Source organism: Cydia amplana, chromosome 4 (assembly GCF_948474715.1).
Source record: "Cydia amplana chromosome 4, ilCydAmpl1.1, whole genome shotgun sequence".
Taxonomy (NCBI): domain Eukaryota; kingdom Metazoa; phylum Arthropoda; class Insecta; order Lepidoptera; family Tortricidae; genus Cydia; species Cydia amplana.
Genome location: NC_086072.1, coordinates 5,240,492 through 5,261,177, shown reverse-complemented (window position 1 = coordinate 5,261,177; position 20,686 = coordinate 5,240,492). Strand labels below are relative to the sequence as shown.

Genomic DNA, 20,686 nt, shown 5'->3' with positions numbered 1-20,686 from the left:
CTATTAGAAACCATAGAAACAGCTAAAACATTTCACAGTTCGCAATATGCGGGCATGCTTCTCTTTTACTCTAATTAAGGAGTAATTAAACTGACAGAGAAAGATGCCCGCAATTTGCAAACTTCGATGTTTTCGGTAGGTTACTTTGATATTTAGTTCTTTAGGTGACTCCTAGGGGCGCTGTACAATCCTCCGATATAATTCTTGCACTGTTTTTTAGTATACTTAGAAAGGGACAGCATCGTTTCTAGTGGAGTGAAGTTAGGCACATTAGACCGTAAAGAAACGTAAAACGTGACATAAGGCACGTTTATTCACATAAAGTAAGTGAGAAATACTCAGGCAACTGATGGTAGAGGCTCTAATATTTACCGGCGCATTTGTATGTAATACCTACGTGTTTAAATGACTTGATGCCATAAAATAGATTTGATTCACCTAATTGTTAGTGATATATTGTAAGTTATAATATTTACGATTTGTTCAGTCTTAAACTTAAATTATTGAGTGTGTTTTTATATACGAACTTATTAAATACCTTGTAACACGGCACGGCATTTTATTTAAGACTGCATCGACCGTCCAGTGGCGCACTCATTGGGGAAACTCGTTGCGGAAACTGTGTTTTCTGGTAAACCAATTTACTTTATGTGTAAAACAGTGTTGCACGAGAGAGGAAAAATGTGGCCACGGGCCACCATTTGCCGTTTAGTTGATAAAGCGAAAAGTAAGCAAATTAAACTATGTGACAAAGAGATATGGCAAATATCTAATAAACTAGAAGCACTTTCAGCTGTAGCAACAGTAAGCAGAATGCATTGGTTACAGCAGCGAAAGTGTTGCTAAAGTATGTAGTGTTTCTGATGATTTTAAAGGTATTTGGCCATTATCAAAATTATGCCGCTTTCCACGTTACCCCAATGCACCTTAATGCATACAGTGAATAAAACATGGTATCGTCGGTGCGAATAAAAAAATCGCTGTTTTTTTTTCGATTTTTAGATTTTGGCATATTTTAATTCCTTTTTCAATTTCGCAACAAATCGCTATGTGTAAACTTTACACATGACGATTTTAAGTGAACCAAATTTAAGTCGCTATGTAGCAAAATTCTGGTTAAAATAATTTATATTGTAAAAATTTACGAAATGATCTGTTTATTTTCTGCATAAGAGTCATGTAAAAACCATTGATCTACCAGAAAAAAAATACAGGTGCAACAAATATATTACAAACAGGAAAATAAACAGTTTTTTTGTCTCCTGTAAAGTAGCTAAAAAATACATGGCGGTTTTTTTTATTCGCACCGACGGTATGTAAGCAAAAGGTAAAAATCTAATTAGTTTATAAAAAACCACACCACCTTTGTAACTACATTTTTTTTAATTAGGGCGAGGTATTATCTCGGATTTACCAGGATAGGTAATGAGATTAAATAGGTAGGTACTTAACAGTTTACATGTTTCGCCTAATAACATTATCTAACTGTTATAGGATTATATTATATAGCTTCATAACATTAGCTTAAAATAACATCAAAACCTACAATAGCTGTCGCATTTCATTATCTTCGCTTAAATAACAAAAAAAAACCGGCCAAGTGCGAGTCGGACTCGCGCACGGAGGGTTCCGCACCATCAACAAAAAATAGAGCAAAACAAGCAAAAAAACGGTCACCCATCCAAGTACTGACCCCGCCCGACGTTGCTTCACGTCAAAAATCACGTTTGTTGTATGGGAGCCCCACTTAAATCTTTATTTTATTCTGTTTTTAGTGTTTGTTGTTATAGCGGCAACAGAAATACATCATCTGTGAAAATTTCAACGGTCTAGCTATCACGGTTCGTGAGATACAGCCTGGTGACAGATGGACGGACGGACGGACGGACAGCGGAGTCTTAGTAATAGGGTCACGTTTTTACCCTTTGGGTACGGAACCCTAAAAACAAATACTGAAAACATTGTACCGCGCTCACAACATATCGTAATCAGTAAATGCCATTAGCGAATTATTATTTCTCGCGATTGTTCAGATTTACACCGAACACGTACCCTACATCTAAACAAAGTTGGTAACTTTGTTTCATTAAGTGGGAGTTAAAACTTGGTTATCTGGAGTTCGAGGCTCGACGACACTTCCCTGCGTGCGTTACACTTTGTTTAAAATCTAATTACCTACGAGTACACCTAATGTTGAGCGACAAACCTGATACAGAATGAGCATACAAATTCACCTGAGGGGAAATCAGAATCTACAAATGTACTGAAGTTAGTAACAACGAGATTAAATATGAAGAATAAAAAACATATGCTGCATATAAACAATATGGTGTTTCGTGAAACAAAGATTTCCTTTGGCAGGATTGGTCCTCAGGGACCCAAAGATCGATTTAAGACGTGAAGCCACCAAGATTTTTGATGTTTATTAACCCTTTAACCGCCAGTGTCTGATATATAAGACATTACATATCCAGCTCATTTCGCCACAGTCTGATAAATAAGACAAAGATCTGATTTGGTTTTTACAGCACATTTATAACTCCCGTAACTATGCCAACCTTACTCTGCGTGGTACAATTACTGTCGGTGGCGACACGAGCACGCTCGATCAAAAATTGCTGGCGGTTAAAAGGTTAAAGGGGGGCTTTCAACTTTATCTTGACTTTATCTCTACATCATTTAAGCTACTAGGCCAAGTTGCCTAAGTGGAGTATGTTGCCGAGTTTGTTGTCGGTCCCATATTGGGATACCCTCCTCCAATTAAGGGGGGATTTAAATCTTCTCGGGGCAGAGGTGTAGGGTTGGAGCCGGTCTACCTAGCTTTATTTGACGTTCATAAGCGCATTGTAATTATGCCTACTTGAATAAACTATCTTTTATCTTATCTTATCTTAGTTTTCGTTTAAATCGGGGATGAATTCATTTACGGTATATACTTTTAGCCAAGGCTGTATACGCCACCCCTTGTTGCAAGTTCGGAAAATAAATGGATTGAAAAGGTTTTCCGTTCTTCGTGAGGCTTTTAGGCAGCCATTTTTCATTTCGCTAGCGATGTCTCTTTTCGAAATTGTAATATTTTTTTTTTCTATTTTACATTAAGAAATCGATGCTTTTATAGAATAGGTAATTATATAAAATAAGATAAGAGCTAGATTTTATATCCTCAACATCCTGGTTGTCATCATTGGAGGCTACGTTATTCGACGATAAAGTCTGACTGTTTGAATTATTATGTAGGTAGGTAGCAGATACTAGTAAGCGTCTTAAATAGTTTAATAATTGAATCAAAAATTACTTGTTTTAGTTTTTTTTTTAAAGTAACAACATATCCCCTTCAACGCGAGTGACTAAAAATACGTGGGTTAAACCACAAAATTAGTTTAATATTATACTTATGACTACCGACAGTTTATTTTCGAACCTTACAATAAGTCTCAAAGATAACAGTCGTTCTCACGTAGTTATCTCTTCACAGACTGACGCGCTTGTATCATATGCATTCTTCTGGAAAACGTGACAAGCGCCGTCACTCGGCTGCATGCGACTGACGTGCTGACGCTAAAAACGACCGTGTACCAAACTCGATAAAGTACAAAATTAATTGACGTCTACGTCAAGAAACTGCCATGTCGCATAAATTTAGTGCGATGGGAGTTTCAAATTTAAATGGCTCAAGATGGCTTCAAAAGTGCATGATTTTTTAAGTGATTTCCAGAACTAGGTAGTTTAGTATAGGTACCTAATTGCCTGTGATTAGATAAAAAATATTGCTTTGATAATCCGCGAAAAAATTACGTGCTAGTCAATCAGTGCTAACCTGTTACTTACTTACGTATTTTTTTTCACGCAACTAATGTTCCCATTCTCTCAACGCGAAAATAGATACTGAGGGCTATTTTGACCCCTGATACTGTCAGGCAGAATTTACATAAATCTGTAATGACAGCTCATTCCACATTTCTACGCTTACAGTCTAAGATTTCGCTGGAGTATGTTGCTCTGAAACCAATAGGTATAGTTCTTATATATATATATCTTCTATATCTTCTTTTAGGCATCAAAATAATCTTATTTTTAAATACAATTGACAAGTGGTTAAACACTACATTTGCACGCATTTATGACTTGTGACTTGTGGGGTTTATCGGGTATTGTGGACCCCCAGGGGGTCGGAGGGGGTTGAAACTTTATGCAGAGTATTATCTTCTTAAAAGGCATCGTTTGGTTATAGTTTCGAACCAAAAGCGCTGGGGGCAATTTTTCAAAGGCTATCCTGCTACACCCTTTACAACTAACAAATTATTTGAAGAAAATAGGGTCAAACGAAACAGGATTCTCAAGTAGCAAATTAAATTTCGCATAAAAGTGGAATCACTTTGATGAGATTAGGCACAAATTGATTGAGAATTCATTATTTTAGGACTGGAATTAATAAATAAAATGTTTTCAAAAGGTCTCTTGGCATTGGACTTGGTAGTGATTCTGCTAATGAAACTGATGGTCTTGATCCAAGACTCTTGGATTTTAGTAAGACATAGGGCATTTAAATATTTTTGTAAACTTGTATCTCATTGAATTCTAAAAACGTGTTCCGGGACGCTTGAATTTTAGATTTATATTTATAGGTATATCGTTGCTTAGAATCTGTGCGGAAAGTATGGGGTCCAATACATTCCACGACTCTTCTCTTTTTGAACATACTCTAGTAGGTACAGTCAGCGTAAAATAGATAGTGATGGCCAAAGACGCCAAATATATCGCGACACATCCTTATTTTTATGATAACAAAGGTGTTACTACATACCTAAGTATAAATTTGACCACTTTGGCCATCATTATTTATTTGATGCTGACTGTAATTACAAAACAAATCTCATTAACCTTACTGAAAAACAATGAAATTTGCGTACCTACATTTTCGCATAATCTTTTTTTTTTAATTCTTCTCGAAATTTTCCAAGTCAACGAATCAACCTTTGGATTTTATTGTCGTTGTTGACATTAATACTATCTTCGTTTATTGGCGCGCGCGATATGCACGAGTGTACGAGTCGTGTTTCGTATCATATCATGATTTTTTTTTAAATCTGAATACCTCTTCAGTGGGTAAATGTGTGTGAAAGCCCGCAACGATAATGTGGGCTTTAGGCTTGGTTTGCTAATGACTAATACTGACAGATTTGTTCAATTCAGAATAATTAATGAAATACGCTTACCTTTGAAGGAGGCCATGTTTGTGGGTCGCGTCGGTGCTCATTTAAAGATTAATCGCCCAATTTCTCGCAGTCTTAATTACAGGCGGTATCACTCGCGATGGCTTTACCTGAAATAAAAGAAAAATTGAATTTATGCTGCTGTAACATTTCAATAACACCCCATCTCTAATTGACTACCATAGGACCTTTATCCACCAACCCTGTAGTAAATCAAACACCGAGCTCAGATGACAACTGGTTTATTAAAATAATAACGGGTAGATATACTTGTTATTGAACTACCTACAACATCTTTCCCTTAAAAATAATAAGCATGCAAACTAAACTTATGTATATATAACTAAACTTAAGTAGAACAACACACTCATTCCTCTCCTCTGTGTTTCAAAAGAGAAAAGAAAAAAAAAAACAAAAGAGAAGAGAGAATAAATAAAAGAAGCGTAGATAATACTTATGACTATATACTTATTTAAGCTATTTAAATGAGTACAAGTAAATTGGTATACCTAAAACAAACTATTGATATCAATACCCATTTTACGAGCTCTGTTACGAGTCAGTGTAGGCTCGTTTGGCTGAGTAGCCTGGGTAGTAGCGCTGGTACACGGGTTCGGAGCCTGCTCGACCGCAGGTGCACACTTTACATCGAGCGGACTCGAACCCTGTCCCGGCGGCTGCGTGGTCGGTGGTGGCGGTGGCCCAACCGGCTCGCACTTAATTAAATGTCTGCGATTACGACGGTATTCCATACCTCTCCGATTTTTTATTAAGTATGACCGAGGAGTACTACATGTTTTTACAATTTTCCCTCTCATTTTATTAGTCACACTAGTGTGGTCCATTATTATTACGTCATCGCCTACATTCAATTTTGCAAGATGCCTACAACGTTTGTCATAGTTTGTTTTTGTTTTATTTTGTTGCTTAATTAGTGCCTTATGACACCGCAGGTTCATATTTACCGGTTCTAACAAACTATGATGTACGGGCAGCCTGCAATTTAACCTTCGACCCATTAACAATTGCGCGGGAGAACCTATGTTTCCACGCGGCGTGTTTCTGTAACTTAACAAATCTAGATAAAAGTCTGTACCACTATTTATTGATTTTGTTAGAATCTTTTTTATAATTTGAACGGCTCTTTCGCTCTTTCCGTTGGATTGAGCGTAGTGGGGTGAAGATGTTATGTGCTCAAATCCCCATTGACCTTTGAAACGATTAAAATCACGACTTGTAAATGTAGTAGCGTTATCTGTGATTATTGTTTGCGGTATCCCATATCTAGCAAAATTCTCTTTCATAACAGCAATTACAGATAACGATGTCATGTTTTTCAACTGAGCCACCTCAATGTAGCCCGAGAAATAATCAACCATAATTAGAAAGTATTGCTTTCTATACTCAAATATATCCATTCCTACTTTACACCACGGCAATTCTGGAATAGGTACTGGTAACATAGGTTCCCTAGCGGGAGCATTCTGACACTCCTGGCAGGCCTCACAGCGCCGCACATACAACTCAATGTCGCGCGTGATGCCCGGCCAGAACAATACCTCTCGCGCGCGGCTCTTGCAGCGGTCAATGCCCTGATGACCGTCATGAATGATTTTTAGCATTTCTTCTCTTAACGCGGCAGGGATGAGAACAAGCTTGTTTTTAAAAATAATATCTGTAATTATTTGTAACTCGTCTTTATATGACCAATAGCATTTTAATTTTTCAATAACATCACGTTTGTTCTGTGGCCAACCCTTATTTATATACTCTTTTAACTGACACAAAGTCTCATCTTTTTCAGTTTCATCCCTTATGAGTTTAAGTTTAGATTGTGACATCTGTATGCTGTCTAGTAATTGATTCACTTGGTAGACAACACATCTACTTATTGAGTCATCATATAAATCTGGAAGAGGCGCGCGCGATAAGGTATCGGGTATATAGATATATTTGCCAGGTTTATAGCTAACTTTTAAGTCGTACCCCTGCAAACGTAACAACATTCGCTGTAAGCGTACTGGGATAGTGTCTAATGTTTTCTTAAAAATACTTTCTAGTGGTTTATGGTCAGTTTCTACAACAACATTCTTTTGACCATAAATGTACTGATGGTACTTCTCACACGCGAACACAATAGCAAGCATCTCTTTTTCTATTTGCGCATACCTCCTTTGTGTGTCGGTGAGCGTGCGCGACGCATACTCGACCGGCCGCCCGCCCTGGAGGACCGTGGCGCCCAGCGCCACCGAGCTCGCGTCTACAGACACCACCACGGGCTGCGACGCGTCGAACAGCGTCAACACCGGTGCATTACACACTAAATCTTTTAATTTAACAAACGCCGCGTCGTGCACGGAGTCCCAACACCATACGGATTCTTTTTTAAGCAATCTGGTTAATGGAAAAGTATGTTCCGAATAATTGGGGATAAATTTAGACAAAAAATTAATTGCACCTAAAAATCGTTCAAGTGATTTTTTATCCTGAGGCGCAGGCATATCTTTTATGGCCCTAATCTTCTCGGGATCGGGTCTCATACCGTTTTTATTGAATACGTGGCCTAAGTACGTTACTTCCTCTACACGTAACTTACACTTATCCTTATTAAATTTTAAATTTATTTCCGTTGCTCTTTTTAATAATTTATTAAGCCTTTCGTCATGTTCTTCCTTCGTGCGGCCCCAACAAATAATATCGTCAATAAACGAGTCAACCCCATCTAAATTTTCTAACAGCTGTTTAATCTTAGCATGAAATACTTCCGAAGCACAATTTATTCCATATGGCAAACGAAGGTACTGGTATCTGCCAAATGGCGTGCCAAACGTGCATAAGTCCGCGCTCTCTTCATCCAACTGTACAGCCCAAAACCCCGAACTGGCATCTAAAACTGAAAAGTACCGGGCACCGTGAAGTTTAGCAGCTATTTCGTTAATAGTCGGCAATTGGAAGTGAGCGCGTTGCACGGCGCAGTTGAGCGGGCGGGGATCAAGGCAGATACGAAGTGACCCATTTTTCTTAGCCACGATAACTAACGCATTTACCCATCGCGTGGGATGACTCACTTTACGTATAACTCCTAACTGTACCATTCTATCCAGCTCTTGCCGCAATTTATCATGTAAACCTATCGGTACTTTCCGTGTCGCACTAATAACCGGCTGAATAGTCTCATCCACCACTATGTGGTATCGCCCTGGAAGACATCCTAGCCCTTCAAATAAATTGCTGTATTTAGATACGTCTACAGAATGGATACGTCTAATTAACCCTAGCTCGGTACAACTGTCACGCCCCAGTACGCTTTCAGCATGCTCGTCATCAGCTATTGCAAATTTTAATTTATACACTCGGTTTTTATAATACCAATCCATCATAGCAACACCTTTAATAGGAATAACATCGCGGGAATAAGAAAACAATCTCGTGCTCGGCTCATATACAATATTTTTTAAGTCACAGCCTAAGCGCAAATATCTTTGATAAGATATCATATTTATATCGGCACCACTGTCAAGTTTAAAATTTTCCTCGCCATACTCACTTCTTAGTGTCTCATACCAGTCCTTCGCCGACGAGCTCACCGACGAAACATTAGCAATCACCGGTACAAAAAACGACTCGCACTCATCACCCGATTCGTCGTCACAAACCGCAATGTCGTACACCTTTTTATTATTTACCGATTTACTCACACACATTCGCGCAAAATGCCCATAGCCCTGACACATAAAACACTGCACTCCATTAGCCGGACATTTGCCGGGGTCACAGGTCTGGCCGCACCCCGGACATGGCGCGCGCTGGTGGGCCGGCGACGCCGCGCCGCCGCCCCCGGGCCGGGCGCCCCGGGCGCCGCGACTCGGCCTCCAGCGCCCGCCGGCGCCGCCGCGGGCCCCGCGGCCGGCCCTGCCGCCACGGAGCTGCACGGCGTCCACTTGCGAGGGACCCGCGCTTATTTTGACCGCGTCCAGACTCCGGGAACCGTCACTCGACACCTCATCCGCTTGGCAAATTTTTATCGCCTTATCGAGTGTCAAATCGTCCGTACGAAGCAGCCGGTCTCTCACGATAGTGCTCCTTATGCCGCAGACGATACGGTCGCGAATCAAATCCTGTTCTAATGAGGAAAATGCACAGTTTTTTGTTAATAACCTAAGTGCGGTTACGTATTGGCTTATAGTTTCTCCATCTTCTTGGCTGCGAGTAAAAAACTTGTATCTCGCTAAAGTTATGTTCGGTTTCAGACCAAAATATCCATCGAACTTTGTTTGAAGGATTTTTATATCGTCGCGATCCGTCTCTTTGTCGAACTCGAATGTTTGATATGCATTGAACCCCTCGGGTCCAATTAAGTTGATAAGTAAACTAGCCTGAGTCGCAGCGTCTTCTTTAACCACTCCGGATGCCTTAAGAAATAAATTGAATTGTATCTTCCAACTTTGCCACGCGTCAGCCCGGCTGACGGGGCTCCCGTCGGTGTTGAGCTCGGGAGGCGGTCTCGCGTGTTCCATTTTAATCACACTTTAACACCAACACAATAACTTTTAATATTTTCACTAATAGCCACCAATAACTGTACAAAACCTATTTATTTTTTCACCGCTGCCACCATGTAGTAAATCAAACACCGAGCTCAGATGACAACTGGTTTATTAAAATAATAACGGGTAGATATACTTGTTATTGAACTACCTACAACAAACCCAGAGGGAACACTAAACCTTATAGGGAATATTCCAGTTCTATCACCATACTCTCCTGGTAGGTACACAATTATGGTATATTTTGTAAAGCCCTGAAAAACTTTTGAGTAAGTACTTACACTCAGTCGCAAAATTGCACGGCCAGTTTATTAATAAATTTTGGAAGATCAGACGAAAAAAAACTAAGGCGTGTAAACAAGAATAAAATACTGGAAAGATTCGACTGCTCAGTCCTTTTTAGAGCGACTTCAAACCGCGGAAGCGATGATTTTTTATTTAATTCGAGAACGAAGTCATCGGCGTAGCTTATAGAGTTAGTGAACTAACGTGGGCGGCCGTTACTATCTTTTTATGGCCTTTATCTTCTTTTTTTTTGTTCTGGTTTGAACTGCCATCAGTCGGTAACGACTATAATCAGTTTTGCTGTATATACTATATAGTTATTAAACAATTTGGGTTTTGGAGACCATCGTCTCTCTTAACCACTGCTTTCATATGGCACAATGTGCTTCCTTTTAAGTCTTTTTACTGTTTCTGTCTTGTCCAGTAATCTTGATGCCAGTGGATTAGGATGCCTTTCCAGGCGCTCAATGTAATTTTTAGTGAATCTTTTGATCTCTTCCTTTATGGTGGCCATATTGAGATAGTCGTGTACTTCATCGTTTCGAGTGAACCAGGGTGCACTGGCAATCACACGAAGGATGGCGTTCTGTGCTCTTTGAAGACACATAATGTTACTGTCGCTAGCAGTTCCCCATAGTTGGATCCCATAGGTCCAAATGGGTTTAATGATTGCGTTGTATAGGAGTAATTTATTGTCCACTGAGAGGACCGAGTTGCGTCCCATTAGCCAATGAAGATTTTTGTATTTCAGGATCATTTCATTACGTTTATGTGGGTTTTCCATGTAAGGCGCCTATCCAGATGAAATCCTAGGTACTTGATGCTCTCGCAATGTGGTAGGATATCATTTCCAAGTTTGGCGGAAGGGCAATCTCCTCTTCTTAGGCTAAAGGTGATACTTATGGTTTGAGTTATCCTCATTTAGCTCAAAACATTGTCGGAGATAGGACTGTCACAAGGATTTCCTCTATTCAATGCGCGTTCCCAGAATATACAATGGCGATCCATCTTGTTGAAGCCCTTTCCACTAAGCGTTGCAATTAATTTGATATGATTTCATTTTGCGCGAAAATGTACCCCGTGTACGTACTTACGTGTGTAAGTGAGATAGACGCAATTGGCACCCTCGACCCCGCGACGCTTTTAAAGCTCCTCACTGTACAATTACAGGTTTAATTTCATTTAGGAGTCGCGAAGCACGTGTACGTGTGCTCTTTGTTAGCAAATGGCAGAGAATTTGGTTAAGCATTATGTAAGCTACGTACACGAAATTAATGGCAGGTTTGTACAAGACGGAATTTAATGTACAGGCGCAAGCTGAAATGAGCCAGCGAGCAATTACTTTAAATAGATATGAAATTACGCCTGAAATACACATACGGCGATCTTTAGGTTCAAATAGCGTTCTTCTAAATATTCAGTGTTAGCGGTCGTGGGTTCGAATCCTCACAGAAAAAAAATCTAGATGAATGATTTTTATTTGTTTAATTTTTGTTGTTCTGATAAGGAAACTCGAAAATCTCATCGCCCAAGAAATAAAATGTTATCTCTCCCTCCGAGTCATCAATTCTAGTTCGCGTCATCAATTTTAGTTTAGGTACGTTGTAAAATAAGGGCCCTTGGCCAAAATAAACAAAATAAATGTTTCTCGGAACCGTCTCAATATTTGGTTGCTAATGGTTTTCTTCCCTGAAGGTTAATTGAATATATTTATAACACGAGACGAATAACAGACGAAGGACACGTTCAAGACAGATTCCAAATAAGATAAAAGGATATGGTTTTATTTTCGTTGCGTACTTTCACAAAAATAATCAGAATTGAGCATCTTTGAACTGAATACTTATTTTTTGATTATTCAAAACCACCACTAAATAGTAAATACACTAAATACTTTGCTGGGGTGTATACCTACCTACTTTGTTTGTTTATTTCGATTAGGTATAACAGACCAATTTATTTATTCACAAAATCATGATTTATCAAGCTTAAGTAAAATACGGGTGTATTTTAAGGTATCTCTGAATACATAACATATATCATAAAAATATTATTATTTGTATCTCCTTGGATATCACGGGCCTATAATCCCGGTTTTTTGATAGGCTTGCGTGGGGACACAGATCCAACACGTAGAGGCCCCTTGGAGAGCTTTTATGTCATGTAGAAAATATTATTATTATTAGAATATTAGGAGTTTTATATCAATCAACACATTTTAAACAATTTAAAACTTCAAAGGAAGTGCTTCACATTTACTTTACCTATACCTTAGGTAAATGTCCATTCGAACCTACCCTTAAGGAAGAAAACTTAGGGATCTTTTAGCAACAACAAAACACAAATGCCTCTCCGTTGCAAGAAGCTGCTATAATAAATGAAAAATTATATTAGGATGAGAGCTACAGTTTTCTTAATAAATAGGAACATTAGTGGCCCCTTCGGTTTCCACAAACTACACTATTTATTTAATAGCAGTGTTTACCTGTTTATAGGTATTATTCACATGTACGAGTACAGTAGGTACCTAGTTTGTTAACCCTCATTGTGATTTTTTCTAAATATTAACCGGAGTGAGTCGTATTTTACGACTTTTATTTAAACTTAATAGTTATGTTAGGTAATCAGTGCGAATTGCTACACATAAATACCTACATACAATAGACTAAAACTTTTTATTCCAATATCATTCTAATATCGGTTTGATGTCTATGGACGTTCAAATTGGTCTGAGAAGCTGCATGTCACGACATAAATAAAACAATATCGTAATTTTGAAAATATGTACAGATTTTAGTCTTTCGATCTGGCAACCGTAGGTAGGTACAATAGGTAGACTCGATGGTTGGCTGTTTTATTTCCTAGGCAGTTTAATTTCCTGTGTCACGGGATATTTGAAGCTGAAAAAGTTGGCGAACTGCCGGGAATTTAAAGATTTAATGACTTGTCTTTTTTATGTTTATAAGGGCACTAAAAACGACGTTCTGCTAACTTTTGCTAATGTTTCTACATACAGCGACTTAGACTTCTGCTATTAAATAGTAAAAAAATTGCATTTAGTGCGCTACCGACGAGTATTGGACTTGTGCCTTGAAACCCTCCCAACGCTTAAAATTCCACTTTGTTAAGCAACACCTTGTAAAACAAATAACATCTTCCGTCATTCATTCATTCCTGTTTTAATTATGCATTAAATAGTGTATCTGTCTGCATATCGTCATAAAAATTAGAAATAATTATGTCTTTATAATATAATAATATATTCCTAAAATTAAGGAAGACGGTCGCAAACAAGCCAACGTAATACAATCTACCTAAAGGAAAGGAGACCTAGGCTCTCCGAAACATGTCGCGCGAGTGACTTAAAACAAGTGAGTCTAAACCGTAAAATTATTCAATGTTAGCAGGTCTCACAACAGTTTAAATTCGAGTAATACAATCTATACTAGACGGTTCCAGGAAATTTTGCACAATAGATAGCCGTAACCACGATCAACGATGTACAGTCGACGTCAAAGATATATTTACAATTGAAAGTTACAAAAAAATCTTTACATTAAAATAAGTTGCCATGTAATGTGACAAGTACTTGTTTACGTGATATATTACAGTTTTATATTTTCACACAATGTGCCCAAAATATGTTTACACTATTTAATCCATGTAGTTTGCCCCTTTTTCTGACGTATGTTCATTTACATGACAAAACTAACTGCTATCTATGTTTTTCTAATAATTATCTGGTGCTTTATTTCGTGCACGGTGTGAAATAATTAATTTTAAGTAGGTAGGGGAAAGTAACCCAATTAACGGACTTTATGAATAACGCCATTAATCTTGTTGTGATACGATCTTGCCATGATTAAATAAGAAGAAGTAGATTTCAAGCGATATCAGTATCCAAACCCTAACAGATTAAAAAAAAACAGAACACCACTACGTTTCTCACGGTAGGTCGCCGATGGTCGCACAGGTTGCCGACGCTACTGTTAGCGATTTTTCCACAGACTCAACAGGTATGTATGTATGTAAGAGTTCTTTCGTGCTTTGATCTATGTACTGTATGTATCTGTGTACTTTAATGATAAGTATTTCTAATAAAGCATTTGTTAGCATATTATGAATACATTAGGATATTTGTAAATTGTTACCCATTTATAGAAATAAAAGTAAATTCCTTCAGAAGGATTTCATATCTATGATAAGAACTATCTATTTGTTGTTTGATTTTTTAAAGATATATAACATTGTGTTATAAAAATAAAAAACATAAAAAATGAATAATTTATTCAGTTTTAATGTCTTTATACTTTGAATATTAATAAATAAATACTTTGAAATAACTTTATACTTAGGTAGGATACGAGACGAGAATGAACATAAAAAGTAATTATTATAAAACTTCACCGTAAAATAACCGGAAGTCGGCTTACATCTTTCTCGAAGGCCTAGAGGTCCATAAATATGATTTATGTGAGCCAGGCCAGTGTACAGGTACGATATACACCCTCAATATAAACATCGGCCATCCATTATTCTTTAACAGATTAAATTGGCTATGAATTTGGGAAATTCTTGCCGGTAATAAATCATTCTCTTCTGTCTATATAATTAGGTACAGGTAGGGTTTGTAATCAGGATCCGGGATCTATGAAATTATCCGGATCTGGATCCGGATCCGCGGATCTTCCCATAAGTACATTTCGGATCCGTCGTGCAAACCTATAGGTAAGTACCATAAACAACTGTATCATCCCATTAACAAACGTATTGCCAGGTTATCGTTGTTTTAACAAAAGTGCCTATGGGAACTACAACAAAGCAACAAAGGTATGAGGAAGGGATCAATTTCTGTTGAATAGCTTCACAAGAACTGTGTCAAAGAACGACAATAAAAAACTGAAATCCAATCTAATTCCATTACAGCGTAAAACTTCTAAATAAGTTCCCAGAAAGTTGTCAATGTTTGCAAATATGCGTAACTTTGCGAAGGGATAAAAATTTGATATTAAGTTTTGTTCAGAAAAAACTGGGACTGTTAGGAAGGACATAAATTGAGTTGACAGAGAGATTACACTGTTATGAGTTAATACTTTAAAACAAACTTATAAATTGCTATACTATAGGTACTTAGGTAGGTACCTCGGAGCCTACCAGGGAAAGGACCGCGAGACTCCACAAACTGATGTACCTACCTAGGTATATTATTTAGTAGTTGATTCAAAATTATAATTATTAAATTAACTATCAATGTTACAATAAAATTGTATGTTTACGATATTAAGTGTATCGATCGAATGGAAACCCGCTTGACTTATGTCTACTTTGCTGGCTTGAGTTGTTTAATATATAAAAATAAAGTAGTCGTTTACTCATATTTCAGACTTAGGTATATCCATTAATATCATAAAATATAGAATATTTTAAATCGTTGAAATTTTATAATGGGATTTTACAATTAAAAAAAAGAGAGATTGTAGGTATAAATGAAACAAAATTCACTCCATTCATAAACCCGAGTAGAAATCAGATTTTTTTAAAGCTTATTCGTATCAACAACAAATCAAGCGAGCATTTTCCAAGGTTCGAATAGGCCTCCCGGCCGCATTAAAAGACTCCACGGCATGCAACCGACAAATTGCGATTTCTGCTTCAAGTAACTTTTATTACTTTTTCTTATCGCGGCTATAGGCACGGTAAAAAATTTCGAATGATCATAATTACGTTTGTGCGATTACTTATCCCTTACTTAATTTTAGAACCGACATTGCGTAATAGCCCTTTTTTTTAATCACTTCTTCAAGAGGTCTGGAAAATATTTTACTTGGTGATTTATATTTACATAATGTATAAGCTACTTATCTATTATCATATTTATACTTTTAGATTATGTTGTTATGTTTCTAAAGTAATTAAGTGTAGTAATTTTTGAATAATGAATACCTACAAATTGACCAGTTTTTGCTGCTAATATTTATTTGTTTAGGTGTCAAACTTTTTGTCTGTGTGAACGTTTAAAAATAATAATTCTGAGCGTAGCTCACAGCCGCTACTAAAATAATTGTTGCAGTAAGTAGATTTACCGAGATCTTTCGACTTTTGTGCGCAGGTTTTGTATGGTAGGTGAAGCCTTCTCACCCATATTTAACATACAAAAAGTTTTAAAATAGTAATTATAAATGAGGCAGTTTGGCGCTAAGAATAATATACGGAAATCATAAGCAGGTAATTTTAGAGTTGAATTAGGTAAAATATATATTCAGCCCCAAACTCCTTAAGTGAGTCGTACCAAAATACCGGGAGAATACCAGAAAGATCATGATGTAGTAAACTTATAGTCGTCACAATATTTCTAAATTACCTATTAAATTAATATCTAGGTACCTATTTAAAGACCTACCTATGTCAGGATCGTAGCAAATGGAAATCCGTGGTCTCTGCCTACCCCGCCGGGAAATAGGCGTGATTGTATGTATGTTTGAACACAATGTTATTGTTAAGTGATATGACGCAAACACGAGAGGCAGCTAGGTGTACTGTGCAATATTCCGTGCCCGGTGGACCACATAGTGTAATTCCCGTATCAGCCTTCTCAATTCCAACCGAGAGCATCATACATTCACCACTTTATTTGCCATTAAAACTTCGAGCTTCGTACGCCCGAGCGAGCGTAGAGCCTGCTTTTCGCATAACTATTCGCATTCGTGGAAAAAGTTTGTCGTATTTCCCCCAGAAATGTTGAATTTAGCCGTCAGAAGTCTATGTTGGGCTTTATATAACTTTAGTATTATAGATGCAGGAAATTTAATACATTTTGAATTTGTTTACTCTTCTCTTTTTGTTATAGATAAAACTATGTCCAAATAAAACAAATTGTATTATGCTTAAATCTTGAACACTATACGTTTAACACCTAGCAAAAATAACTGAGGTGCGATGAAAGCTTTAAGCTCAAGAATGCCTTCATGGGCAATAAAATTTAATAATCTAAGTCGTAAGTCCGAGCGTGATTGGCCCAACTTTCACAATATCCCCAAGGTATCGCGGCCCTTTTATTGATCTTCGTTCTTCAACTTAAGTCAACTCCATTTATTTGAAAAAAAAAAATGTTTGGCCCTGTGGCTGTGACTGTGACTTTTTATTCAAAGTCGCGTGATAGTAGGTACATCTAATTTATCAAAAACGTATAAAAAATGTGTTCCACGCTGCAAACAAATAATAAGTACTTATGTACATAGTTTAGAATTAGCCTGCTAAAATCATAACCCTCAACTTTGGCCTTGACGTTATCAGGTAAAAATGGTAATTAGGGATTCAAATTTATCCTCTGCGACCGGATACCAAGCTTTTCGGTGAAGGAAATCATCAACCACTAAGGTAAGGTGGGGTTTAAGTTAGGGAAGGTCAGATGGCAGTCGCTTTCGTGAAAACTAGTGCCCACGCCAATCCCTGGGATTAGTTGCCAAGCGGACCCCAGGCTCCCGTGAGCCGTGGCAAAATGCCGGGACAACGCGAGGAAGATGACCGAATGAACCAAACTGGCTCAGGGTATGTAACCATTTCAAGTATCGAAGTATTCGAAAACTCACAAAAAAAGTGTACTCGTACTCGTAAATATTCCCGCGCCGCACTCGAAACTTCACTACACAAACGTAACCGATATTTATTAGGCAAGTTGTCGCAATAATTTGGCGTCCCCATCTGGTGCGAACTTGACCTAGTTCGGTCAAGGGTCTTGTTCTTTCTCGCCGTTATCTACGGGTGGGAAAGAGAGGGGAGGTGTCTTGAAGGTTCGTGTAAGGTTGATGTTATGAAGGGTTGGTTAAATAGCTTTGATGTGCCGGATGTTGTAGAGTTGAATATCATTCTCTTACGTGAAGCATTGTGGCTAAACATTAGCTTAGACGAGTAGGTAATTGACCTTTCTCATCTCGGGGTCCAAATGTAAAGAATTGACGGCTTTTTAGTGTTAGGCAGGCCGCACCACTTTACCATTGCCGGTTTTATTTTCAAACAAGTCCAGACGACAAAATACAACTATTTTTTCATCTGGGCTTGTTTAAAGGTTTTAGAAATAAGATATGAAATTTTTATTTGACTCTAAAAGTTGCCTTTGTAACTGAACTACCGACCCGCTGCGGCTTTGCAAGGATTAACAAATTATACAATAAACCTTCTTCTTGAATCACTCCATGTATTTAAAACTGCATCAAAACCGTTACGTAGTTTTAAAGATCTACATATGGACAGACAGACAACGGGAAGCTACTTTGTTTTATACTATGTAGTGATACGCATGATGAGCTTTTCTTAGGGGCGCCAGAAATGATACGTCTCCTTGTTTCGTTAGAAGTTTATACATCTATATTTAAGTAGACGCAAGACACATTTGTGAGCACCTTGGCCACTCCAATAATATTTCTGATAGCGCCTGTACAGTAAAATATTGGAGATACTTCTACTTATACACTACTTAATTATACCTACAAATCGATGTCTACTGCAAATCATTTTGACGTAACTCGTCCGTACATCTCGCTTGGACATAGTAATTGGTGCGAGCACGACGCACTGCATGTAACAGCATTATCAATAACAAACCACTAACAGACCAGCTATCATAGTCGCATTTTTATCACCTGTCATGCTATTGCTATGCGTCACTTTCGCACTTACATATATTATTTGTTAGAACGTGACAGCCATGGTGAGAGTGAGCCGGCCATCTTAGCCCTACTGGTTTGTAAATTTCGAAGGTCGCTCCGAGTTATTTGGAAGACGGTTTTACTCCGCATCTGCCACGATTGTAGGCATGTTTGGGTAAAGCTCCATTTTCCCTGCTCAAAACACCCGAAAGCAAATATAAACATTTACTTCATTTCCCTTCTTAATCTATGGCGTGGCAGCTACGCCGTGGATCTACGCCGTGGCAGCTACGCCGTTGACCTACGCCGTGGCAGCTAGCTGCGATAAAATAATATTTCATCAAAGCCGATTTGTACTTTACGGGTTGACGGCATTTTTATCTTCTTTTTACGTCATTTTCCCGTGTATCTTACACGTACTCACGTATGTATATATTTATTACATTACAATAACAAATCATTAAAATTATAAATTTTATACATAAGTTCACAAATACTGTCCATGATTTATATCGATAAAAGTTTGTTATCCCGCATTAATAGCGTTTGAAATGTAAACTCTCCTCTATAGGTCCAATTTTTCAACCGATTCACGCGAAATTTGGTGAGCAGGCTGGATAATTTTAGGTATACAGATTTGTGTCAACGATTTAGATTTTAAACTTCTTTAAAAATGGCGTAGCAATGGGGATTTAAAATAAATTTATTTATTTCATTTCAAAATAAAGGCGGAAAACAGATTGTGGAAGAACCATTATTTTATTAGAAATAAAATTTGCCTTCAATTCATTTTTATATTGTAATTAACCCGTTACATGAATATATACGAAAAGATAAAAGGATTATTTATATCCGTTAAACTTTGTACTTTGTTTTATTAAATATGGCTTACAAATCACTCAGAATGACATAGAGCAACAAGATAATCTTCACAAAACTTCGATATATAAACATATCATTCATATATTGTCTGGCTAGTTTTGTAAAGGAATTTTGTGATTAAATTTAATACAGAGCGGAATTCGCATTCATACATGCTGCTCGTTCCTGAATAGCAACAGTCTTACGGCCCGATTCAAATAATTATTATAAGATGTCACAGCGATACGATACTGTGATACAGTTTTCTAACGGATGTTGTACAGTCAAGTGTAAAAATATGGTTGCACACATCATACTCAAAAATATGTCCCATAGCTCTAATGTCAGCGAATTAAGAACTATGGGACATATTTGAGTAAGTAATATGCACCCATATTTTTACACGGGACTGTACCTAAATAATTGCGGGTATTAGATATGTGGGGTAGCAGGCAGCTGCAGCTCATCGCCCCTAACGTGTTGAGTTCACGCAATAGAAGTTTCAGTGACTATAAGTAATTATAGTGATACAGATTTAACAATGCGTATTTATGCACTGAAAGTGCTTTTAAAATTTTTCCCATTGAAATTTTATCGAAATCGGTTGAGTGGTTTTTGAAAAGTTAACAAAAATCTAAAAATTGTATACGTCGACGATAATTTTCGTTGACTCCGAAATCTCGCTGTCTTATTGGAGCAGATTATACTTTAAAAATAAAATCTACGTTCCACTAAAAATATAAAAATAACATTATTTTTAAATAACAAAAACCGCCTTCAAATCAAAAAACACCCAGGAACTATAGGTAAAAAGCAAAAAATTATTATTATTTTCATACGATTTCCTGATGTATTTGAAGTCGATGCCAAGCCAAATAGGTCCCCCCTAGCATCTCTATGTATTTTTATGCAGAATTTTTAGGACATTGAGGAGACTATGATGCTTCGTGTAGTTTTCTTAATCTTGAAGGGTTAAACTATTTTTTGATTACCTACTACACTAATTACGAAAGATTTTTCAGGATATAAATTACTTAACATAGGAGAAACTGTAGCCTACAAAACATAGATAACAACAATTAGATTTAACTTAATTATTAAAACACAACTTTTACGCGCTGGTAGCCTGGCGGTA

The 20,686-nt window shown here is 37.4% G+C and overlaps 1 protein-coding gene across 1 annotated transcript in view; it reads right to left on the bottom strand.

The window, feature by feature from the left end:
* The window catches only part of LOC134663058 (atrial natriuretic peptide-converting enzyme), a 141,038-nt gene that overhangs the window by 119,849 nt on the left and 503 nt on the right, over positions 1 to 20,686 (bottom strand). The window contains exon 2 of the mRNA XM_063519358.1: positions 5,217 to 5,323. Within this exon, the coding sequence (XP_063375428.1) occupies positions 5,217 to 5,232 (16 nt within the window). The 5' untranslated portion in view covers positions 5,233 to 5,323. The remainder of the gene's footprint in view (positions 1 to 5,216; positions 5,324 to 20,686) is intronic.